Source organism: Haemorhous mexicanus, chromosome Z, assembly GCF_027477595.1.
Source record: "Haemorhous mexicanus isolate bHaeMex1 chromosome Z, bHaeMex1.pri, whole genome shotgun sequence".
In the NCBI taxonomy this organism is placed as follows: domain Eukaryota; kingdom Metazoa; phylum Chordata; class Aves; order Passeriformes; family Fringillidae; genus Haemorhous; species Haemorhous mexicanus.
Genome location: NC_082381.1, coordinates 49,220,514 through 49,247,061, shown reverse-complemented (window position 1 = coordinate 49,247,061; position 26,548 = coordinate 49,220,514). Strand labels below are relative to the sequence as shown.

General features: G+C 34.5%; 1 protein-coding gene across 1 annotated transcript in view; it reads right to left on the bottom strand.

Annotated features, from left to right (window-relative positions):
- CNTNAP4 (contactin associated protein family member 4) overlaps positions 1–26,548 on the bottom strand; it is a 203,137-nt gene that overhangs the window by 59,494 nt on the left and 117,095 nt on the right. Inside the window, exons 4-9 of the mRNA XM_059836635.1 lie at positions 17,572–17,719; positions 11,623–11,826; positions 11,265–11,449; positions 9,425–9,568; positions 6,741–7,002; positions 48–194 (exon numbers count right to left, since the gene is read on the bottom strand). Of these exons, the coding sequence (XP_059692618.1) occupies positions 48–194; positions 6,741–7,002; positions 9,425–9,568; positions 11,265–11,449; positions 11,623–11,826; positions 17,572–17,719 (1,090 nt within the window). The remainder of the gene's footprint in view (positions 1–47; positions 195–6,740; positions 7,003–9,424; positions 9,569–11,264; positions 11,450–11,622; positions 11,827–17,571; positions 17,720–26,548) is intronic.

Genomic DNA, 26,548 nt, shown 5'->3' with positions numbered 1-26,548 from the left:
GTGTAACTGTTGGATATTGCCTTTATAAACAAACAACGATATTTCACCTCCAAAGTAGAAAACATCTGAATAAATCTGCAGAGGTATGAAGGCATGAGCAGATGAGGTCACATCATTATCCACTCTTACACTGATACGATTCCTTTTGACAGAGAGAGATACAGAATGCCACTGGCCGTTATTTAATCCAGAACCTGAAAGAGAAATAAAACCCCAAAATTTAGTATGAACTTCCACCTATTATTATACTATCTAATGTTTTAGAATTGAAAGGAGAAGGAACCAAGAGAGCAATCATAGCCCTCATAAAATCTACAAGTGATAGTAAAATGAAAAAGAGCTTTATAAGCACAAGCATCTTTTGTGTAGACAGGACCTTGCTTCACATTTGATAAATAAAAAATAAAGCTATTTCAGTGAATAAGTCTTAGTGTTGTAGTATTATCGTTGTAGCCTAATTATCAGTAATATATTCATTTATTGTAATGACTGTGAAGAGTATCCTCCCAATCCAAGGAAGTTATCATTAAAACATCATTGTGATGGTGGATACAGTATTTTACACATAACACATCTTTTTATTACACTGCTACAAAGTGGTCATTATATTACAACATGGCAAATAGCAAAATACTGCAGATGCTAAAAGCTTTGTAATCATCATGTCAATGTCACAAGACAATTTTGCTTACAGACTATTCTTTTATTGGACATGTGTGGGAAAATATTCTGGGAGTTTAGCCATGACCACGAATTTACATTATCCTGGTCTGTGTAGGTGTAAGGTGCCACAAAGCAATAAACTTAAAGCCCTGATTCTGGAAAGCACTTATGTATACATAAATAAATTCTACACAGGGTAGCATGTAACCATGTTATTGTCTTTAACAAGTGCTTAAAGTCAATCATGTTCTTGAGTATTCTTCAGAACAGATACTTCTTTCAGTGAAGAACAAACATATGAATACAACATATGTAGTATTCAGAATGCCCATGATTTGTGATCTGTGATTTCCCTCTTGAAATTTCATGTATTTATGTAGTCCTCTCTAGTACATGCTGTATATGCTGCAGTAACAGTCCATAGGCTAAGAGATTCATTCAAACAGAAAGAAAAGAATTAAAAAGATGAGAAGGTTCAAATAGCTAAATTACAGCATTATTAGGATCCATAGATTGTTGATTACCATAGCCTAAATACAAGATTGTAATAAAATGAAGAGATAAACCCTAGAAGGACATGGCAAACCCAGATAAACTATCACCTAGATAATATCTCCAATATATTTAAGATAGTATTAGTCATATATAAATTTTCTCTATTTTTTCCCTTTCTTCAATCAGAATATTTATTAGGGAACATGTAACAAGACATCCTACACATTTTGCTTTAGCCCCAGCCTCTCATGAGTACTTCAAGTGATTGAAATTTTCCTCAGTTACAACTCTTTAATACATTATCTCTTCCTTTAGAAATTTAAGAATCATGGAAACATACAGCATTTTGGGCTGCAAGTGACCTTTAAAAACCAGTTTAATCAATACCCCTCTTTTCAGGGACCTTTTTTTACTGGATCATGTTGCCAAAACCCCCATATAACATAACCTTGAGCATTTCCAGGAGTGGAACATGTAATATAACCTGTTGCACTTTAAAATTGTTACCTCTTGTTTTGCCACTACAGATCCTTGGAGGAAAAAAAGAATAAAAGTTTCCATTATAGGCCTTAAATATGGAAACCCCACAATAAGGTGTCTCTAAAGTTTTTTTTCCCAGGCTTAACAATACCAACTCTCTCAGCCTGTCTTCATGGAAATGTGCACCAGGCCTCTGATCATTTTCATGGCCCTACTCCAGTCTCCCTCTAGCCATGTTTTTCTTGTGCTGGGGACCCTAGAGTTTTTATGAGTTCTTGAGGTGGAGTACTCATCTACCAGCATCCCCAAGTTCTTCTTGGCAAGCCTGCTCTTAACCCCTTCCTCCCCCAGCCTGTACTGATGCTGGGGGGGCACTCAAACCCAGGTGCAGGAACTCGCATTTGGTTTTGCTGAGCTTCATGAGCTTCACATGGGTCCATTCTTCAAGTCTATCAAGCATCCTCCATCTTCAAATCTACCAAGGGCTGCATTCCTTCTCTAGAGCAAATCAACTGCACTACTCAGGTTGGGGATATCAGCAAACTTGCCGAGGATACACTTGATCTACCTGTGTAATGACACTACCTGTGTCATTACTGAAAGTATTAAATCTAGCAATTAACTCTGTCACTTTATTCTAATTGTTACAAGGATAACTGCTTTTAATTCTTAGTTGTGCATCCTGCTTCAGAAGCTTCTTGTTCTGGTGGGTAAGCCATATTCCAGAACTTACAGTATTTGACTGTGAAGGTAGGTAAGAGACTGCCCTAACATGTAAAGAATGGTATTTCAGACCATCAGAAGTTTTGGTTACTGGAAAATTAATAATATGAATTTTATACTTTTTGGTTTGTTGATTGTAATTCACCTTGCTGACCTACTATATGATTTTGGAATGGGTATTTTATCTCCTCTCCTTAGTGGTTGGCAGGGTTAGAGATATTCACCAATGTTCATGCAGCTGAAGTTAAGACTTCCTAGAAATCCCTTTTATTAAGTCTGAGAACTAAGGAATGCCATTGTGGGAGCACAAGTCTCTCTGAAGAAAACTGTTCATTTTGGCTCTTAAATAGAGAACTTTGACTAAAATGATTTTTGCTTATGTGGAGCCACTGAATGGTAAAACATCTAAGTGGAAGAGGCCAGTAGACTATCAACATCTACGTTCCATCTGAAACTTATATTGTCTGCTGCTCTACTATGAGTTAGAAAAATGCTTAACCACAAACAAACAGGAAAATCAAAGCAATTAATTTTTTTAGTACATAATAAGGTAGCTGTTAAACAAGATGTCCATTTATTCTCACTAGTACCATCATTTTAAATCTAAGTATTAAAATAAGGTCTATGGGATGTCTTGCAGAACAAGATACCCAACCTCAGGAACACGTGTATAAAATGCAGTGTATATAAATTATTAGATCAGTGAGAAACAAAAAAAAAAGTTTAGAGGAAGTAATTAATAGATTAGTCTGAAGTACAAGAATGAAATCCCATTATTATTAACATCACTCAACTAAAAGCTGCATGGAAATTAAAAGCTGCATAGAAACAGAGGGTCACAGAACAAACTGAGTAATAGGATCCAACATTTACACATATTGTAATTCAATTTGCTGGTATAATTCAAAACAAATTAACTTTGTGTTGATTTCTCTTTTTTTAAAATCTATGTTATTTCTTTGTGAATATTTTATGTACCACTTGCAAAAGAGGCTACAAATGAAAGACATTAAGCAGCTCTTCTGCAAAAGAAAGACAGAACTTCCTATAACTTAATTCGTTATGAAATGACATGCCATTCTCCTCAGTTTTATATGGTTAAAGCAATTCTTAAAAACCACAGGATAATTAATTTAAGACTTGTGCAAAAAGAAATATGCTCAGATTTAATTATCAAATATTATGTGTGCGTGTGCGTGTGCGTGTGCGTGTGTATGCATGTGTGTGTGTGTGTGTGTGTGTGTGTGTGTGTGTGTGTGTGTGTGTTTGTGTGTGAAAGTCAGGTCATAAGTCTTTGCCTGTAGGGGAACAAATCTTCTGTCTGACCATCCATAATTTAATTACTCAACCTCCAAATGCAGACTTGAATTGCTTCAATGATTACTACAACAAACACTTCAAAAACTCAAGGAAAAGTTTCCCATATGGTTCTGTTAGATAAATTCCTTCTCAGAAGAGAATAAGATGATTTTGCTGTAGCTTTTGCCTTCACAAAGACAAACACAATTCTTCCTGTTAGACTTTATGAATAGAAAGCTTAACCTAGCATGAGAACATTAAATTCTGTTTCAGCACAGAATGTCAAGATTTATTTTGGGGTGTTTACACTAACATTTTATGTATTGCGTTGCAGCTTTGAAATGGAATAAATTGCCCCATGTTCAAGTCTACCTACTGCTGTTAAAAGTGCCACCACCATAAGCCAGTCTGTTAAAATGACAGTGCGTGGCAACAGTTTCTTTAACATACATCACCTAATTGAACAGCAATTGAAATAGCTCCTAAAACACCAAATTCATCACTGCTAACTACATACCACTGACATTCTTACTAAGAAATTGACATTTTCAAATGGTAAGCCCAGGGAAATCTTTTGTCATTAAAGTGGTACTCTTTGTGCATCAGTTATTTGAGAAAATAAAAAATAGCAGGGCCATTCCTATTATCACCCACAGGAACAGGATCAAAGTATTTATGTAAATTTCAACATTATCTGTGGTCATTAGAGGCTTACAGTCTTTCCCAGAGTTAAAATAATCAACAGTTTAAAATTTTACTTGTAATCATTATACACCTGTAGAAACATAATGAACTTCACAGTTTCTTTCTCTCTCATTCTCTTTTTCCCTTCCCTTCCCTTCCCTTCCCTTCCCTTCCCTTCCCTTCCCTTCCCTTCCCTTCCCTTCCCTTCCCTTCCCTTCCCTTCCCTTCCCTTCCCTTCCCTTCCCTTCCCTTCCCTTCCCTTCCCTTCCCTTCCCTTCCCTTCCCTTCCCTTCCCTTCCCTTCCCTTCCCTTCCCTTCCCTTCCCTTCCCTTCCCTTCCCTTCCCTTCCCTTCCCTTCCCTTCCCTTCCCTGAACTTCCCTGAACTTCCCTGAACTTCCCTGAACTTCCCTTCCCTGAACTTCCCTGAACTTCCCTTCCCTTCCCTTCCCTGAACTTCCCTGAACTTCCCTTCCCTTCCCTGAACTTCCCTTCCCTTCCCTTCCCTGAACTTCCCTTCCCTGAACTTCCCTTCCCTGAACTTCCCTGAACTTCCCATCCCTTCCCTTCCCTGAACTTCCCTGAACTTCCCTTCCCCGTCAAGGAAGAGAAGGAGTTTTCATTTATTAAGAGGATTTAAAATAAGGAATCAATCAAACAAACAGGGGCATGGAACAAAGATTAAGGAGACCTCATGTTCAAATCCTGTGGCTGTTTCTCTGTCCTGCTTCATTCTGCTTTGCTCCCTTTGCATTATACTGCCTAATAAGTTTTGCAAACAATTTAGATCAGTTAATTCTTATTTTGTCTTTATACTGATTATAACTAGTTTGGGGGTTTCTCACTTGGTTTTTGTTACATTACTGGAACTAACTTGGCTTCTTTTATGCTGATAATATTCTGCTTTGTGAATATAAAATGGAAAGTACAGGCTTGTGCATGGGTCAAAATTAATCAAAGATCAGCTGATGTTCTACATATCATAAACATATTTTCTGCATCAAAATTCACCATTGCTTCTACAAGATATTCCTCCAGCTAGTGGACTCTTGTCATCTTTGTCCATATGGAAACCACTCCAATCCCAGCCTCAATTTCCTCATATCATATAGTCCTAGTAATCCCTTTTATCCACCTAATATCTGTTGGTTTTTTCCCTGTCTTAGGACTCATCATACCATATCACATCATATAATCCACCTACAAGTAAAGGGCAAAATTAAATTTGTTTGCATAAATAATTAGAAGCTCTAAGGTAGCTGTGATACATGGAATTTCAGAAAATAGTACAATACTGATGAAGAGCTGCTAGGTGAAGATGATGATATTATTAGATGGGGATGCTACTGGATATCAGCATTTTGTAAAAAGCCTCTGAAGGTGGAGATGATGTTTTCTGTCCTGCTGTAATATTTCCTGAAAGATGGAGATTCCTGACTGGGCCAACAGTCTTGCTGTTCCCACATCAACTGCCAACAGTGCTCAAAAAAACTGAGGAGAGTCTTTGTGAAAGGCTTGCTCCCATTCCTGCCAGGCAGAGAGAAAGTTAAAGCTGGAATCTGCTTAGAATCCCAACTGAATAGTCTCTAACATGACTGTGTATCCACTATGGTAGCTTCATCCTTTTGTCTTGAGATATTTGTTTGCCAAGGGTGAAATTACTCATCAGAAGACTAGACTAGGTACTAGCTTTCTGAAAATCTGTTTTACCCTGAGGGATGCCCAACAGATGTACTACCAAAAGTAGATGATCTAGTCTCGATTCAGCGTTAAACTACAAAAGTGACCCTTTAGCTCTCAGGAATCCATTTTCCTGAAGTTCCCTTTTTTTAAAGTCACAGACTCAAACTCGCCCTGGTTTTTTGAAACACAATCTGATATTGGGCATCCACTGTCCCAGATTAATGGATAACTCTGCAATTGAGAACTCTAAATTATAGCAGACATTATAATTATAGTGATATATAACTTTATAAAAAAAATTGTTACTTGATACCTTTTAAAAGCAAAGACAAATGGTGAAAAGCATCTTAATGACCTATCTTGACAGAGTAAAGACTAAATTTCTTACACTTCACAACTGAAAAATCTGCTTAGATTTGTCAGGCTATACACATGAGCTGTACATACTGTATGCATGTTAAGCTATGGACTCAATTTTTCAGTTTATATTACTGCAAGTAATTCCTTCTCACTCCTGGGGAAAAAAAGAATATATGTTTGTGAGAAAAGAAAGCATTTAGAAATAATTAAGTGCAAAATTCCCACAAGTAAAACACAGTTGCACACAAACTAATCATAAAAATAAGTCAAGAAAGCAAATATTAAATAAATAACTGCTATTTTTTTTTTCTTTTATGCATAGGAGTCTTGTAAATTTTTTCTTCATTTCTGTTACCTGCAGCGATGTCACTCAGTACTCTTCCTGTTTTATGAAGATTGATTTTGACTCTCCCATCACTCAGATATAAGAGGAAACCGCCTGAAGACTGGTGCAGTTTACTGGATAACAGAAGTCCTTCCTTGTTCCAAGTGCGAAACTGAAAACTGACAAATATTTCATCTTGCCCTGATGTGCCTCGCAGTGCCAGGAAACTGCTGGAGCTCAGAAATGTCACAGGAACCACCTGTGGCTCCAAACATGAGAAGGACATATTGCCCTAGAAATAAATAAAACAAATATGGCATTAGGAAGAGTCATGAGAATTTCTCCATGGAAACTGCAGAGTTTCAAAATATGGTACATAGTACTTGCATGAATTAGCCTGAAAATCAAACATGAACATCATCAGTTTGAGAAATGTTAACATAGCTGTCTGACCAGAGTAAACTCATCTGCCTGCACAGAGTGCCAAGGACCTTTGAGGGAATGGCGTAAGATCCTAAATTATGAGGCTGATTTAATGCTACTTCAGGAGTTAGAAAGATCTGCTTTGTTCCTAGCTTGCCTCAGCCTCAGTAAGCATTAGGGACTTGACAAATTCTTCAATGACAAAAAAATGCCAGGTCACTCACTGCATGTAAACACGTACATGGGTCTAAATGCTTGGATGCAGAGAACAATGTTGAGCTGGCACTGATTGTTTAAGATGGTGTTAAATGTAAGAAAAAAAAACCTCCAAATTAATGCAATTGGAGATGTGCACCAACTCCAGTATTTATTTTCACAAACAGAAAAATTCTACATATAAACTCTTGCTACTTACAAATGCTCAGCACCTACTTCTTAAGTTGAGGGACTGTGTTTTCAAGCAGACCCATATGGACTAGATGATGAGTTGCATTAATGCACCTAGCACTTGTCTTGGGCTTACCTTCTTCTGAAATAACTATTTCTTAGGTAAACTTGTGGCTGAATTCATTGAGAAACTCTGAGAGTAACCTGCATCTATACTTGTACTAAGGGATGCAGATAAGAAATCTGGAATGGGAATAATGCATTTTTTGCATCTGGTGACAGAGTTAATTAACACTTTATGGTGCTTGATTGTAGTACACTGTACACTCTGATCTAATGACTTGCTGATACCATTTGAACTATAACTATTTTTTTCTGGAAAAAGGATTACTAAAGATTAATGGTTTTGGAATTTAAAGTGCACCTAATTTCTGTTCAACACTAAGAGGTTTTAAACTTTTGAGCATACATAAAACTTTGACCACACATTAGGTAGTTTTAAAATAAATTTAAGAAAAATATTCACTAGTCTCTGGTGTGGTAAAGTATTAAAGTTTATGGGTTTTCATTTTCTTGAAGGAAAATAGATAAATAAGCAAAAGCTTTGTCTTATGAACTCAGCTGTACAGAAATGAATCGTCAGCTAAAATGACACATAGTGAAAAGGTACTCATCAGATTGTAAAAGCCTTGTTAAATGCTAAAAGCTGGCCACTTGCAGATTCCCCTGGTAAAGTGCCTATTTATAGGCACTTTTATCCCTAGTTATAACAGGGATTCTGTGGTAACAGAGATTCTTTCTATATTATTTACATTATGAAATGTCTCCTAAATAGTTTTGAAGGTAGTACAACAATTTAAAATATTTGACATAAAGTAATGAAATTTCCTATTACAGATAGTTTCACAGATCCCCTTCCACACAGAACCTACTGTAATTGCCGATTCCCCAATATTCAAAAAAATCCATGGACAGAGTACTATGCAGAGGTACAAGCTTAGATAATTTTGGAAAATTTCAAGTGAATTTCACATGAGAAGAGATGTCTCTCATTCATTTCTCTATTTGGAGACCAAATTTGATTCTTTGTATTCTGAACAGAAATCCAAGTTAATATATTTGGATCATGAAAGCATTTAATGCATTTTTAATTATTCTGAGCTGATTTCTATGCCACCTCTGCATTTCCTGCTATTAAATAAGCACATGTTACAAAAAGAGATGACCCTTGTTGTACTAGGGAAAAAAATCCCCAAACCAACAGCAAAGCACTCAGTAACATTTCTAGAAAGCCTTTTGTAACACAGAACACATATGCTTTGTTATTGGAACAGTTTCTCTAAAAGGTAGGATATTGGATAATATGATTCCTGGCCATGTCACAATAAATACATTAAACCCACCAACCTAAACTAAAGGTCTTCAGAAAAAGATCAGTATAAATTGAAAAACAGAACTGATCTATCAAAATTATAACACTCTAGACAAAGTGGATCAATGTCCTCATCAATAAAGAACTTAAAAAATGTACTGCTGGTGTTCTTATTAGTCAGACACATATTCCTATTACTCTGCTACAAAGCCAAAGATTTGATGGTTTCTGATGCATCGTGTTACTCATTGACTTTTGTCACCCAGTTAGAAAGCACACAACACTGTGATATCAGACAAATCTAAATATCAGCTAAAGACCTCAAGAATAAAATGCATCCCGCCTTTTCTACTAGGATGAGTCTACCCAGCATAAAATGAAAGGTAGCCCACCTTGGTAATTACTTTTTATTTCTTTCATTACCTAACATAGATTTTACTAAAAACATATGCTGACAGGTTGGATTTGAAAGTGGTTGTGATCTTTTTCTCTGTTACAGTGATTTAGTCTTTCTTAACTATAAATCTCTTACCACAATGTAGATCTGAGACTTATGCCTCCTGGCCAGGTCAATAATGTTCACTCCATTATAATAAATATTTTCAAAGCACCCATGAAAGTTCCTGCGTGATAATGTCCCTGATTTTCCAGGCACTGGGATCCCTCCAAAGCTGAGCTTAGAAAGAGAAGAGAAATCAATAATACTATTAAGTAATTTTCTAAGGAAAGAAGTTGACTATACTGTAAGAGCAGAAGTCAAAAACTGGCCTATAATGAATCTGCTACTTCTTGTGTATTTCACTGTATCACATCTACATATTAAAAGAAAAGGCTAACAAAAAAATATCAAGTCAAATGTATGCTGATACAAATAATAATCCTGACATTTTGGCTTTTTTTTTCTTCTTCTGATGTATCTGTGTCTTGAATCAGTTTTCAGGGTCCATTACAGCTGTGCAACCAAGAAGAAGGACAAGGCCAAGTACAAGGAGACTACATAAAACAGTGTAAAAAGGGAGAAGACAATTAGCCACAATTTCCTTAGAAACTTGAGCTTAACTTCTCCACTCTGTGTACACCATAACTACTATAATAGAAAACAAAAGTACATCAAATTACATTATTCTAGGACAGATTTGAAACAAACTAAAGGAGGCACATTTTCCCTTTCAAAATGCTTAGGCTGTGCAGTTCCTTTGTATGGTGCTATAAATAGTTTCAGAAAGAGATTGGAAGATTTAACAAAAATAAAAACCCACTGAGAGCTACTAAATTCAAGAATATCGTTCTGTCTAAATACGTCCCTGCCCTAAGGCAAAAGGTGCTAGAAAACAATAAATTATTTTAGAAAACCATTGCCACAAGGGTGACCTTAGTTCTGCTCCAGTCTATGCTTTAACTCTTTTACACCACCAGAAATGGGATTCCAGTATAAGTGAACATTTGAGCTCACATATTTCAAAGCTATTCTAGACAACATTGTAAAAAAGGTCAGTATAAACTATTAACCTTTTAATTTTTAAATTTGTTTTAAAACAAATTGTCAACCAGTAATTTTCCCTTTAGCTTCTGGTTTGTTTTTTTTTTTTTTTAAATTAGTATGATCCTCCAAACTTTGATATTATGATTTACATTCAGAAATTCTGAGCAGATATTTTTTGAAATGGAATAATGCAGCACAGAACAGCATGACATCTCACTCTAAAATGCTTAAAAATTGGAATGAGTACAATAAGGTCTGCGGGTTCCTGAAATTCTGCTCTATCACTCATTGTCTTATCCAACAAACAGTATAGGACAAACATAAAGCAGCCAGTCATCATATTACAAATGTGAAATAGTGGTATTTTTAACCACAGACAGGAAAATTTCACAGCACATTACATCTACTACTTTTCATGAATCTACTATTTGTGTAAGAAAGATTTCTTCACAGTATAATTTTCTGATCTAACAGGGATTTAAGTCTTGATACAAAAATTTCTACAATGGTTTTTATGCTGACATTGCAATTTTCATTAAGTTTTATATTCATAACATTCATATATTCATTAAATCATAGCATTGAGTTGGGGCTCATTCATTATGTTTACAATACTGTTTATCACATTTGCAGATCTATTAAAACAAAGGTACTAAAATAATGAATTCTGAGATGAAAAAGATGGTCTTTTGAAAATACTGAGTGGAGTCTAGCAGGAGATTTGTACTCCAAGAACATCTCTTTTTTTTTGATTAATTCTCTTAACAGACAGAAAATCCCCACAGTCTTAAGGACTACAAACTTCCTTAAGTTCTGTTTTCTTTGCCTGTTTCAGTGCATTTGCATAACAAAGGTAATAAATGTAATAAAGGAAAGGTAATTTTCACACCTCATAATCAAGGTCCAAATAACTGAATTCTCCTTTTGCATGAAAATGATGAGTGTGTTTATCCACTGTAAAGTTTACTTGATTGTTAAAATGCTCAATGAGAACAGAATGCCAGTGTTGATCATCCAAAAGGCTGCCCAGCGTAATATTAATTTGGGCATTAGAAGGATGAGTTTTAGTATCACCTTGAAAGAAGAAAAATAAAAACTATTAATTTCATTCAAAAATATAATTATTCAAAAATATACTGCTAGTTTATCATACTTTATACATTAAAATCCACTTAACAATTTAAGAGAAGTTTTAGTCAAGTAATGCCTAGTAACTATATTAGACTTTATGAGACTATAGCTGTTACCTAAATTAATGAGTAGGGACAGCTTCCCTTTAGTTAATTCCATGGTGATGTGGTCTCCATTTTGTCCTTCTCTGTGGAGGAGAATTCCATCACTTTGCATTGTCTTAAACTTCAGAGAAATCACATCTTTCAGTGCATTACTGAGTTTTTTATTTAATGTGTAAATTAGACAACTTTTCCCATCAAAGCCAACCACCTCAGACCCTAGAAATAAAGAAATGAAAGATAATGTATAATGCTATGTCTAAAAGAAACAGTTGCATGTTACTTCAATATGGTATGAAGCTCCATCACTAACATCTCTAGATCACTTGTGCACAGTAAATTGTACTTTATTTTTTCCCCCATATGTTAAGACTTTTGTGTTTTAATAATGATGGTATAACTAGATAATAAAACCATACGAGAAGAGATCTGGCCTCTATTCAAATCTAATAATGTTCTCATATGCTGTCTTCCTTTCCTTGGAGCTAAAAAGTACTTTGACCATTTCTGTTTTTACTTGTATTCTTAGGCTGAAAATCGCTATTAATTTATGTGCAATTCATTCCAATGAACAAAATAAAGACCAAAACAAAAAAAAAGCCAAGGCTGCTATTGACCTTCAGGAAGGGAAGGAAATAGGGCTAACTGATTTTATCCCAATAGTATAAAAGAATATCCATCAAAATCAGTACAGATTGAACAAGACACACACCAAGGAACTGCTAACTGATATAAAAAAGCTCATAGAGTATTCATAGTTCATATGCAATGAAGAAAAAAGTAATTACCCTTGAAAAATACATTTTTGAAGTGAATGAAGATCTAAAGGATACTCAATAAAATATGAAGTTGTTTTTCAACTGACTGGTTGACTTCTTGCAAGTCAAGGGAAACCCATTATCTATTTACTAACTTTATATAATTTCACTAAAAATTTTTCTCCGTATTTTCAGAATGGAAATGGAATGAATTCAAATTAACTCTTGCACTTTAGGTTAGTAATTTATATTTCATTTTCACAAAGCTCTTGTCAAGTGAATGCAGTTATGCTTTTAAATATAGTTTCTTGATTTTCTTCATATCTTGATAATGAAGAACTAATTTATCAAATGCACAATGAATAAATATGACGGTCTACCTAAATATGAACCCTAGATTTTACTTCATTTTGTCATTGAATGAATGTGGACAGCAGAAGTGTTAATTAAAATTGAATTAAAATAATGAATGTGATGCAGAATAGCTTCCATAAAGACTTCAATTAGATGACTTGTACATTTATATACATCTATCAAACCAGCTAACTTAGTAGGCAATGATAACTGTAGGATTGGCAACATACTCTTCTTATTGTGACAAGAGCATAAACATTGGCATGGCTCACCAAAATCCCTTATACTATTCTGCAGCACTAGTTCCTGAGAAGCAACATTTGCTTGTCTAAATTTGGAAAATAAACAAAATTAAATTTTGCCCCTGCCCTCTCCATGAATTAATGAAGACTGTGAAAGGGTTGCAGATGGCAATCAAAATTCTTGTAACATTTCTTCCACAGGTCTTGTCTTAACTATCCATGCATTACCCCTAGAAATATATTTAAAGAGTTGTGAGAAAGACAGCTTGGGTGTCCTGCAGGGTTATAAGGATAAACAGAATGTGGGCACATATCCAGAGTACCATAGGATTTTCCTCTCTTATTTACCAACTAATTGCAACTTGCTGGACTTCAAAATCCTCTACATGGATTTTCTGTACTGCTGAAAATAAGAAAAATAAAACAGGTGTACTTGTTTTACGAACACTCATCTTTTGTTTCCACAACTGGCAATGTGTCTTCCTTAAATTAATGTGATATAAATCCTTAGTGCACTATGAAAATATCTTTGGAAATCACAAAATGCCCCTGAGAAACTGGAAATTTTGGAAGCCTCACAGGACCAAGAATCCTAGTCATCCTGAGCAAAAGTTGTAGTTGAAATGTCTTTGAAAAAAAAATATATTTTTTATTTTTATATCAATTGAAATCAAGCCTAATATTCTATAAAGAAATAAAACTTAAACCGATGCAAACCAACTGGACATTATTCCAGTTATGAAGAGGATATGGAGTCCTTTCTTTAACTGATGTAACTGTAATGTTGACTTAAAGCATTTCAGCCAGGTAGGAAATGCTGAAAAAGCCTCAATAAAATTAGAAGTAATGGAAAACAAAAGGGTTTGAGCAGTAGCTGCAATGCTTTGTGTTAGGTATCATACCATACATAACTGACAGTTTTTAATATGCACTATATGTTTATTTTCCAGTTACCTATATTCTACAACTTTATACATTTGTCATTTTCAGATTTAAACCTATCTTTCTGCCTGCCAGGCCAAAAAAATCCCCATCTTTTTGTTTCTTTGATTTCTACTTTTAGACTCCTGGTTTTCAGAGGATGAAATAAGAGAGTACTTTAATGAAGAGGGGAAATTTCAAGCTAAACACATTGCTAATACCTCTTTTTTTTAGTGTCATGACATGGCTTAACCTTAACTGTGTTTTACATGGCTTAATTGTCACAATCTGGCATTTCAGGAACAAGACACAGGAAATGTCAGTAGAGATTCATTGTTCTCTTTTGTACACACTAAATAGAAAGAACTATCAGTCAGAGGCTTCAGACAGATTTTGGTCTGAGGTTTAGCACAGAGTATTTTCAGTGCAGTCATGGCACAAGCAGTTGTTTTAAGGGTTCACATGATGGCACGTTAAAGACCTGGATGTAGAAAAAGAAAACAAACTAACTCTTCCTTCCTTCCTTCCTTCCTTCCTTCCTTCCTTCCTTCCTTCCTTCCTTCCTTCCTTCCTTCCTTCCTTCCTTCCTTCCTTCCTTCCTTCCTTCCTTCCTTCCTTCCTTCCTTCCTTCCTTCGCTTTCCTTTCTCTTTCCTTTCTTTATTTTCCTTCCTTCCTTCCTTCCTTCCTTCCTTCCTTCCTGCCTGACTTCCTCCCTCCCTCCTTTCCTTTCTTTGAACGACTGTAGAACACGACTAAAAAGTAATAAAAAGTAAAACACCTAAGAAACACTGCAGAGACAGCAGAGTGAGCAGGGAGAAGAACTCAAAGCAAAAAAAAAAAAAAAAAACCAAAAAAAAAAAACCCACCAAAAAACCCCAACTCTTTAAATATTTCGCTGAGACAAAAAAGGAAGGGCTTGTCTGGACGCTCTCTTTACTAAAATCTAAAAAGTGAGAGTCCTTGATCTAAAAAGTTTTTAGGAGAAAACAAGTTGAGTGTAAAAAAAAAAAAAAAAAGGATAAAAACCCCATAATAATCTGCTGCATCCTACAGGAAAATATGATGAGTATTACCAAGCCTCACTGAGACTGTAATTAAAGAGTAAACATTGTTTTGGAGAATACTAGGTAAAGTTATTTAGAGCAGGCATTTGACTGGAAAACAGCAGATTTGAAGAAGTGTCAAAATTTGCCCTGTAAGTATGACTTCATTAAGACAGTAATGACTTTTTAAGAACATAGAGACATACATTTTTCACATCACTTTATGTAGTAGAGAGATCTAGAAACTGTATTCTCACAAGTTAAGTTTTAGTTGTGTAATTTCTAACAGGTAAGCCTGAAGACTGAAATTAGTGCATTTGCACTTGAATACAGAACACAGTTCACATACTTGATGCTAAATGAAAAGAAGAGTTGTTTACTTTGAAAATCTAATGCCCAGTGAGAGCTCCCTGAAGGAAAGGATGAGAAAATGGGACATGTAAAACATGTGAATCAAAGATAAAGTAGATATTATTGGCATTTCTGCTTTTTTTTTTTTTCCTGATCCTACTTTGAAAAGTACAGTCATTCAAAAAGAGCCAGGCATAATTACTGTAACAATAACTGCATGTCCTCATTGCACCTGATAAATGGAGAAAAAGACTGGAGAGAAATAATTAAGCTTTTACATTTTTAAATAATTTTTAAAACTGTAAATCTATAACCACCTGGTTTGTCTTCAATGGCAACCACTGAATTTACCTAGTAACCTAGTAAAGGCACTTGATAATCAGTAGATGTTCAAAATAAATACAGAGATTATAAGAAGTCTGCAGTTTATTTGGAATGACAGCATTTATAGATAGGGGAAAAAGCATTTCTAGAACACCCATTATCATTAAGTCAAAGAAAATCTTAAACAACTTTAAAAAATTTACATATTTTTGATGATATCATATTCTTCACATATTGCATTATAGTGAATAATTCTGCTCCATGTATGTAACATGCAAAAAAATATAATATTTCTCAAAAATAGTTAATGGCTACACAAAAATATTTTAATTTCATGACTGCTAATTCTAAGTGTTTTCTTTTACAGTCGAATGAACACTTTTCTTTATTTGTCCTTCAGACTCATAGAGTTTTCCACTGGTAGGCAACAAGCATGACACAGAAGAGAGCCATAATATGGATCTTGCAAGAGAAAATTCTGATAGTGAATATAAATAATTAAAATCTGGCTTTTAGGCATGGTCAAAAGAGTACTCTTCAGTTTGAAAATGTTTGAGAGCAAAACTGAGTAAGGATTTAAAGGTTATCACATGCACGAGGTGAAGGACTGTGAAGAAGCAAAGTTGATGGCTATCAATGAATTTTAAAGTGAATTTTAAAGCTTACAGAGTACTATTCTGCCATCATGTACCACAGAAATCAGGTCTCAAATAGAAGACTTAGATGAGGTTTTAGCTTGAATGATAAATTCATTTGTCTGGCCTCCATTTTTAAACTTTGGTTGCTCTGTAACTTAAAAGAATTGAGGCTAAGTTCAATCAGGGTCATATTTCTCAGTTACTCAGTTTTCAAGGCCATTTTCTCAGATTGTTCCGGGAATCATAAGTCATGTTCCCAGTCTCAAGGCAGCTGTCACTGAGGAATTTTGTGTGAGCCTTTCAGTCTCTTCTCCTGGCATGAGATGTCTGTTTTCTGGGATGAGGAAGTTTACCTGATTTCTGAGGTGACCTAATCTCCTGCAATCAGGTTTAAATTTTCAATATCCTTAGTTCACTAGCTTTAACCAATCTTAAAAATTCAAGTTTAAGGCAGAAAGCCCAGAGATATGTTTTCTTGATATAAACTTAAAGTCAGATAAAAATGTATGGCAATTGAAAACAGGTATATGGAGACCATCCAAAACAAATCAACCATACAAAATATGACTTAAAAAAAGGAGTTGGAAAAAACCCCAAAACAAAACAACAAAGAACAACAGATAAAAAGTATGCACAAAAGCATATAAAGAGGTTGCTTAAAATAAATTCTGTTTCCAGCATGGAGATGTGAAGAATAAAAAGCAGTAAAAAATTACAAAGAGGAATTTTTAAAAAATCCATTCATGAAAAACTGCAACAGGAAGATGTCAGGAATATTTACACTGTCCAGCACATCAATAAAACCACTACAATTATGCAATCTACTTCCAAAGGCTTATGTCAGTTATGGAGGGCACAAAAGCTATTCTAAATATATAAAAACATAAAAAATATAAATACATAAAAATCTTGGAAGAGTCCTTCAATTTTTTATTTGTGGATCTATCTAGTTGTATTCTTACTGGCTCAGGATCAAGACCACATAGATTTAAAACCGTAAACATTTAGCAGAATTTGCCCTTCCGATAGATAGCAAGTATACCATGTTAAGATGCAATTTTTATGACTATGACAAAAAAAAAAAGAAGAGTTTGCATAAAATCAGTTATTGGATTTTGTCCACACCATTCATTCCAATACAGAAAGGACTGAAAAATAAGCATTACATCTTGACAGTTGATGTAGAAATAGTGTAGTATACACATAAACTTATTAATTCAGTTTTATTTGAGATTAAATTTAGTCTTGGAAATCTACTTTCAAATGCTATTTAGGCAGCAAAAGACATTGATGAAGATTCATTTCTCTTAGTTGACTCAGAAATAAACTTACTATATGTGCATCCGTACACTTCAATGCGCATTCCAATCCTGCCATTTGGATTCCAGTCCAAAGGCACAAAACGGAGAAATCTTGCTTTAATAGAATGCTGAAGCTTATAGTACACAACACTGTCTGCATTTGTGTTTCCAGAAAAGGCCTAGAAGAAAATGAAAATCAGTCACATCCACATTGAATACAGAAATATGTGGAAGTATCACTGATCTTTTAATCTTATATATTTTACTTCTACTTCATCTGGCAAACAGTCAAGCACAGGGATAAAAATGCAATTGTCAGTGAATTCCATTGGAACATCTGATGATTTAATGTTGACATTTATTTTGGATAAGGTGTTAGCTCATCTGTGTATTTAAGGCTGAATGTCCCACACAGAGAAGTATTTAACAGCTTCTAAAATTTTAGTCAACAAAACCTGCAAACCCAAACATTCCTCTCAAAAAGCACTCAAAATGTGTGGAATATCCTCACATTTCAATGCATGGATCTATCCAACGCTTTCACAAAAGAAAACAGAGTGATGTGTACAAATTCCTTCTACTGAAAGGCTTAATGGATTTCATTGCAAGCCTGTGTTTCAAATACATAGCATGCTACATTTAAAATGGTCTTATATTGACAGATCATGGTAATAAAAGACTTGTTTCCAACTAAAGAATCCAAATTATTGTAAAAGGGATGTGTTTCAGTGTCCTGTTTAAAAAAGAAGAATCTTTATTTCAGTTTTTTAACAAGGTGAAAGAAAAAAAGTAAACTTTTTTTTTGCAGTATTTAACTGATAAAACTATTTTCCCTTTTTCTTTCACAAGGAAAACAGAAATACATAAAAATTTAAAGAAATTTAAAAAAAACTCTAATAATAAACTATACCATTCTAAAACTGGAGAATATTTTCTGATTTCTCTGGGTTGTGTGGTGTTTTTTTGTCATTATCTGTTTATGGTATGTGAAGCATTAAGAATTTGTTCAGACATTTTGTATCCAAATATCTGATGGGTCTCTGAAATATTTAGATAAGCAGTATTTAAAAGATTTCGCCTTTCTGGCTATATGAACAGTGCTGTTGCCATAGCTATAAGCCACAGATGTTGCAGCTGGAGATGTACATAGCAACCAACATCTTTAGGTATGCAGCTTCTCTTTCCATAAGTTTTAGAAACAGAGATGAGCTTCACTGCATTCATTATTTATCTTTCTATACACAGACCTTTGTACCTTCTCTCTCGTGTACTAGTAAAATTTCAATAAATCCTAATCGATGAACTGTCAATGGGAAAAAAAAGGCATTGAATAAAAAGACCCAAAACCAAACCAACCAACCAAACAATCAAAATGAAAACCAGAACAGTTAGTGAATTGGCTTATTTAAGCCAACCTATTAGGCTAGCAATAAACAATGAGAGTTAGTGACTTTGAATGTTCACTTTCAGCTTCATGCTTCGTAATTCCACTAACACAGCACGTAGAGGTGGAAACATAACAAAAATGAGAGGAAACCTACTATTTGGAGGGTGAGACCCTTCCAGACCTCTATTCCCTTCAAATCCTATCTGTAGTCTGTAATGAATATAACTGCCCATGGAAGTGCCAATTAGTTGATTGACTGAACCAGAACCAGGCCCCAGAAGTTTAAGTACTGTGAGCAAATGAAGTGTTCAGTAAGATTTAAATTTTTTGCAAAATTGCTTTTGGAGAGCAGCCACCTCATAAAAATTAATTTAAGCTTTGAAAACAGACTGTATGTGGCTTGAATTTTTTTACTGTAGGGTATATTTAGACCGAGTTTTTTTAATTCAAAATTTGGGGTTTGGCATCAACAATAACCTAAAAATATTTCAGATTACTCCTTTAATACCATTCAGAATGGCTAGTTTAGAAACCAGTATTTTTTTCTGTAATTTTACAAGGCTTTTATGTAGGAAAATCACAGTTTATCACTTGTGCTGAGCATGGGTCTTTATTGCTTGTTTTAAACAATCTAAAGGTTAAAATAAGCATTTTGATTTTTTTTCAGTCTAAGTTCACTTCAAAAAAAGAGAGGACAAAATCAGACTGCTTTTTCTCCAGGTTACAGTACTAAAGGTGTACCTGAAGCCTATGAAAGTAGCCTGTAAGCTTTTTAGAGGAGAATTATATTTGACCTTTCAGACAGCCTTGTCCTTAAAGAAGAACACAATTCCTGTTTCATGGTCGAATCCAGCAATCTTTAAAACATAGAATTTATAACCATATAATGAGCTTCTTTCATCCTACCCCTCTTCTTTAGACTGTTCAGACCACTTCACTCTTATGCCAAATCAGGTATAGGGAACGTGCCATTACTTTAGATTATGCAGAGTCCTCACAACCTACACAGATATCTAATGGTTAAAAAGATGTCATGTGACCCTCTATTAATAGGAATAACAGACCTAATAATTGCACCTAATAAACACTGTTTGCATAAATATTAATAGGGTCATACACTTAACCCAATATAACTGTTTGTTGACTCTTAGTTGCTGTATTTACATCAACTACATATTATACTTCTTCCTAATAGCTTGAAAACATACCATCTTCCTTAAAGAATGCAGTTTTTGAAGCACTGCAATACTATATTGCAATTTAGCTGTAAACAAAAACAGGGCCACGTAGCAGCAGAGATATCTAGGTAGATAACTCTCCAGAACATATTTTATTCCATGAAGTAGAAGTATTCTGGGCTGTACTGAAGCCTGAACTGAGCACCTGAATTGCTCTCAAACTTGGTTTAACCATCCTACTCAATTTTTATCAGTAATTTCTTTATCTCAAGCTACTTTAACCCTGATTTGAAGACAGAATTATTCGGTTCATTATGGTGTCAGAAGTCACAGTTGCGCTCTGGATTGGTATATCTTAAGTCCTGTCCATAGAAGGGGATTACCAAGATCAGAATGATTGTGAAGGTAAGCTTGCATCAAGACAAGGTAAAAAACTCCTTAGTTTGTCTGTCCGTCCTCTATGTAGAAAGCACATGTGGGTGTTGACCAGGGATAATATAGGCATCATGTCCAAAACTCTCACCAACCAAAAATTCCCCCAGAAATGAAACTGTGTAGGACCCACAATTCAGATAATCTAGAGGACATGACTCTTATTTACAAATATAACTTTACTGTTTAATATACTAAACAAACACCATCAAAAAATACTACTAAATAATATGAACAAAGCTTTTACATATGTTGTGTACTCATTGTAGTAAATATATTTATTAAAATTACTTAATCTATTTATTACAATATTACTTAAAAATATACATATATAAATAAATATAGGTATACTTAGCTGCAAAGCCCCATATAATGATTAATAACAAGTACTGGAACAGGATCAAACCTGAATAACATTGTTGGAAGTGAAGTTGTGGTACTAGAGCACCTCAGGATGCGTCTAACTTCATCATGTGGTTTATAAATTCTAGTACCAACACCAGAAAAAGCAGCTGAAAAAATCAGCATGAAGTAACTTGGAACTGTTTGTATAAACTACTTCATAAAAAAAATGCTGCAGCATTAACTCATCTCTCCCATTTTCTCCCAATGCTTCTAAATTACATCCAAATTCATGTTCCAGTTTAAATTATTTACATCTCAGTGACAAAAAGGAGCACCTGTTCCAGATAACTTAGTACACAGTACAAGTACACATCAATTGACAGGTTTTCTGATCAAGAATCCAAACACTCAGACTCATCCTTCTCATCCTATTACCACTGTGCTGAGTTATTGTTAGTCTATTGAAGTTGGTCCCCAAAGCCAGCAACTATGAACTTTTCAGTTAAAGTGAAACAATCTGAAAGTCCTTTACTCTGACGAAAGAACACTGTACCAGACAAACGTCTCCATTCTTAGATGTCCACATTGCAATTACGGCTAGGACAAAATTATAACAGAGGTTAAATTAACAGATTTTTAAGATTTCCTTGATATAAATGATATATGCAAAAGCCGGCTTTTATCTTTCATATAAAATACTAACAGCGGTATTATAGCGAGAAGCCCTGTGCCATAAGTTATTCTCTTGAATTGTTAGAAGATACAGTTGAAATATAGTAGTGTTACCTTAAATTGATCAAAACACACAGCATTTACACATACTCATAAATCCAAGTGTTCACAATGTCTTTTGTAAAGAAAGGGCAGCACATATTAATGACAACCTGATTAATATAGACCAGACAGAAAGAAAAAAACAACTTGGCAGAAAACCATCATAAATTGTTGTTCCGGTCCATGTTCACTGCTTGTACCACCTAAATCCCCACTCCTGCACTTACAGCTTTCCATCACTGTCACTCAGACAGAGGATAGTGGGGTAAATTGTATCAATACTCTTTCAGTCTATCTCTTTCTCTTATTTCTTTACATTTGGTGAGTGTTTTATTCACTGTCATTGTTCTTTCTCCTTTTTTTTTTGTCTTTAACTATGTGAGTGGAATATCAGCATAAGCATAACTTTACATAAGTTCCAGAATTAAGAGATGAAATGAGGATGAGACAACACTGGTCAGTTATTTTATCAAAGGTGACACCTGATATTTCCAAATGGACTCTAGATTTTACTTTTGCCCTTCTGTTTTGTTTGGGGTTTATTTTTGGGGGTGGATTCCTTTTTGGTTTTTTTTTTTTGCGGATTTTTCTTTTTGAGAAGGAAAGTGAAACAATTTGCTTTAATATTAATACAGAAGAGGGAGATTTCAATATCTAAAATTAAGCTAATAGAAAAAGGTCATGGGTTTTTTTTTCTTGTTACAGTAGTAGCAGCTTGATATAACATTGCAGGGGTGCATAAAAGTGTATGAATCCAGGGCCTTTGAACAGCTACTGTTAGTCAGAAGAGGTTTATCAACAGCCAGCCATGCTCACTTAGAAATGTGCTTAATAAACTGTATTTTCTGTCTCTTTCTTTATTCCTTTCATGTTCAATACAGCTGAAATGAAAAGGTACTTAAATTTCCAGATGACATGGTAGGGGGAATAATAAATAAAATAAAAATAAAAATGAAAATGAAAATATATTTTTTTAAGCCACCAGCCACAACAGGTCTTTTGAATTCTTCCATCTACCTTATCTCCTTCATCATTCAGATGTAGTAAAAAATGTTATGTGAAGTAACTTGTCACCATCAGAGGGAGCTCTTGTATTGACACAACTAGGCAAAAGAGTCTTCCTTTAAAAATTACCATAATTCTTTCTTATAAAATCCCAACATAGAGTATGAATCTGCTGTGTTTTATTTATTAATGCCTAATCACATGGACCTCAGAGATATTCCTGAAAATTGAAAATATGAATGTGTTTCATAATAGTATTACTGAAATTCTACACAATCTTTAACAACCCTTGGAGATTAGCTAACTCTTTATCTGAAATGAATATAGATATCCTTTTTATAATATGGACCTGTAGTCAATGAATTTATATTCTAATATTCCAAAAGTAGCTGTGATGATCTTGGAAGGTAACAACCAAAGAAGTTTTGGTAGTTCTATTTTCACTATTTCCCCCCTTGTTTTTTAATAAACCTATTTGAAAAAATCTGTACAATATGAATACATTGAATTTTGAATCTGGGCTAAAGTGCAACTTTCTATTTTCAAATCAATCTGAAGCTTAATCACTACTCTTCTGGATAAACAAATGTTTTTACTAGTGTTCTTTAATCTGGAGTACAAAATTGAATTTATACACTTAGAAATAATTAACTCCATAAGTGTTACGAAATATTTTTAAAGGGCAAAACATACTAAACCTGTTTATTCCACATATTTGCCTGGTAAATTTTGAAAAACAAAAATTGTGCAGGTGGTATAGTTCTCATTGTATGAAGTTTAGACAGGAATCGCAATTCACTATTGTACTCATGTAATACATGACATAACCCAGAGACTACCAGAAAGGTAATCCAGGTAATTTATAACTAAAATACCTTTAGTGTAACAGCTGCGTATGAAATCCACTGAAATGTCAAAACAGTACATGGGAACTCTGTTTGCTCAAAGTAATATATAAAAGGAAAAACCAAACAAACATTTTATTAATATTATAGTATAAATTTTCTCTTCATAAATTTTCACAACTTGGTTTGAAATTAAATTAAGCTATTAGAAAGAAAGGAAAGAAATTTTATTAACTATGCCACATAGAAATGGCACAGCTAATACTCTTACGTTCTGAGGATCATAAACAATAAAATAGTTCAATAATAAGCTTTCCTACTAAATTATTTCTGTGGCTTTTCATATATGATGTCTCATGATTTCTACTTTGGAGACATTTCTGTAAATGAATTCTTTTTCAACTCATCATTATGGATTCAGACTAGTGTATAACATCAAGCTAACATGACAATCTGTTTCTTGGTTGCTGCAACATTAGTCAAATATCTCACCCATTTCACCAAAAACCTTAGTGGCAAAATTTCCCTTTTCACATAGGACTTGCCATTCTGATAATTAGAAAATCTTTCAAAAGCAACTAACTTCCATATATTTAGCTTTACTCTGAAATAAAGATACTATGAAATGAAAAGCTGAAGAAATTCACTGAGATTAAATGTTTTGGATATGATGTGAACAAGAAGGCTGTAAGAACATTCTGTATACTAATTCTAATTCTGTGCAAAAGTGTTCAGCAAATGTATATTAAGGTTGCATTCAGTAGTTATCGGGAACTAGTAAAAATATGTGGGAAATATTTCCCACATATTCTGTTAACATTTAGAATACAAAAGTAGAGCTTCAGTTCTCAGAAGCATCAGCATTCATGGTAGAGCCTACTGCTCTAGTAGGCATCTGATGCCTCAGAAATGTAATGCATAAAGCAAAGTCTGCACTGTAATCATACTACTAGATCACTTAGGAATATTTACTAGAGTGTTCTCTTTGAGCCCAGGGGATGTGTCTTAAGAGCCACACTGAATGCAATAAAACCAAGTTCCTAGTTATTTGTCGTATGGAGAATTCATTTCTGACACAGACTTCAGGTACTTGGATAACCTAAACAACAAACTAACTGCAGCTCATTCTCTCCAGAACTGCCGAGCATTTGAATAGAAATGAATGACTAGCAAATACCAGTGACCAGCAAATTTGGCATGCAATGAGAGAGGACATGATGGGCAACCAACAGAACGGACACACCTTCAACCCTAAGCAAATGGGTACCTTTGTGGGAGGGAAAGAACTGACTGATATGGTGGTGTCCATCGGCTACAGGAAAGGGCAAGCAGAAATTGGCATGGCTGCGTACACAGAAGAAAGGATCAAAAAAAGACTTTGCAGAAACAACATTAAGTTAATCTTCAAATAGAGACTGGAGAAGACAATTTTAGGTGAAAAATTCTCTTTCCAGGTACAAATTTAAATAACTCCATGGCTCACAGGGAAAACGTGACACATGGTTTGCAGCCTGAAGACACATCAGTGATGGTCACTAGCTTTCTTCCACCAGACAGGGCTATCTGGTGGAAAGTAAAAGAAAAGTACCTGTAACAATACAGTGTTAACAATAATTCTGATACATCACTTTTTATGTGAAACAAAAAATGATTGGTCTCCTTTACTCTTATCCCATCTCCTCCACAGCATATTTTACTTCATCTCTAAGGTAAAAAGACAGAGGAAAAACAACTAAAAATGTATCAGGAACTGACAATGTTTTGACTTCAGCTGTCCTAGCTCCGGTATCCAAGTTTAAAAACACAAATCCAAGTTAGGCTAATATTGATTTACGTTGGAGGTAGGGTCCCTAGCGCTTACTTCAGTCCTTACTGTTACTGTGTATATCACTGAGATCTAGCTCCATGCTAAGGCTGTTATAGCATAAGAGAAATGCATAACCCAAAAGTAAGAACCCAAAAGTACATATCTTAAGGATACAACAAGATGAAGACAGCAAATTTTAAAGGTCTTTAAAGGTTTTTCAACTCTAATAGTCAGAAATCAGACTTTACATGGCATAAATGGGAATGAATTTCACTTAGTGCAACTGACATCATGAACCATAACCCTACTTCTTCAGAGGAGATGACTGAATATATGGGAATGATGCTGGTTATTTGTGATTCTAATCTCTTTAGTTTATGCAAACAGAGCAAATGATTAGTTGTACCTCTATGTGTACATCTATCACTATGGGTTAAAGCTAAAACACAGACCAAAGAAAATGGGTTGAAGCTCACATAGATTATGAAGTCCACACTCCAAGACATCACTGCAAGAAAATCAACCACTTTCTTTCAATAACTAACTAAAGAATTCATCTTAAATGAATGAATCAACAAATTTTCACTCAGTATTCCTAGGAGGCAGCTCTCATACCAGCAACAAGCTTGTGAGACAAAAATGAAGCCACACAACTCTCATGAAGTAAAAGTGTTGCCAGCTTCTAATATCATAATTTCCAGAATACTGAATTCATGTCTAACACTTATGAAATGCTTGAAGGATGAGAGAGAGTGAAAGTCATTTGTGCATGGCCCTGGAAATTATGATTAAATGACTACATGTACATGGGTGGTCATTTCTCTCAAACTAAATTATTCTTTGCTCAAGAGTAGTCTGGAAATTATTTTTTATTCAATTAGCTTTGATACTCAAAAAAGACCATGTGGGAATAGCTTTTCTAATAGAAAAAATAACAGTCAAGAGTGGAATGAAGATGGCCCTAAGTCCATTTTTTAAACCAAAATTGTGGATGGATAGCCCATCACGGTTTTCTGTACAGTAGAAAAAGAAAGTAACTAAATATTAAGATTTTTTTTTTTTTTTTAATGTAGACATTGTTTGTGGAACTTGGAGCTCCATAAAATGCTATTTTCTTTTACAAGAACCTTGAATACAGGAATGCTAGTTCTTTGACTAAATGTTTGTGACACAGGATGTCATTTCAACCTAACTTTTAGATGATTTTTAATGTGTAGAAACTTGCAGTAATCTGT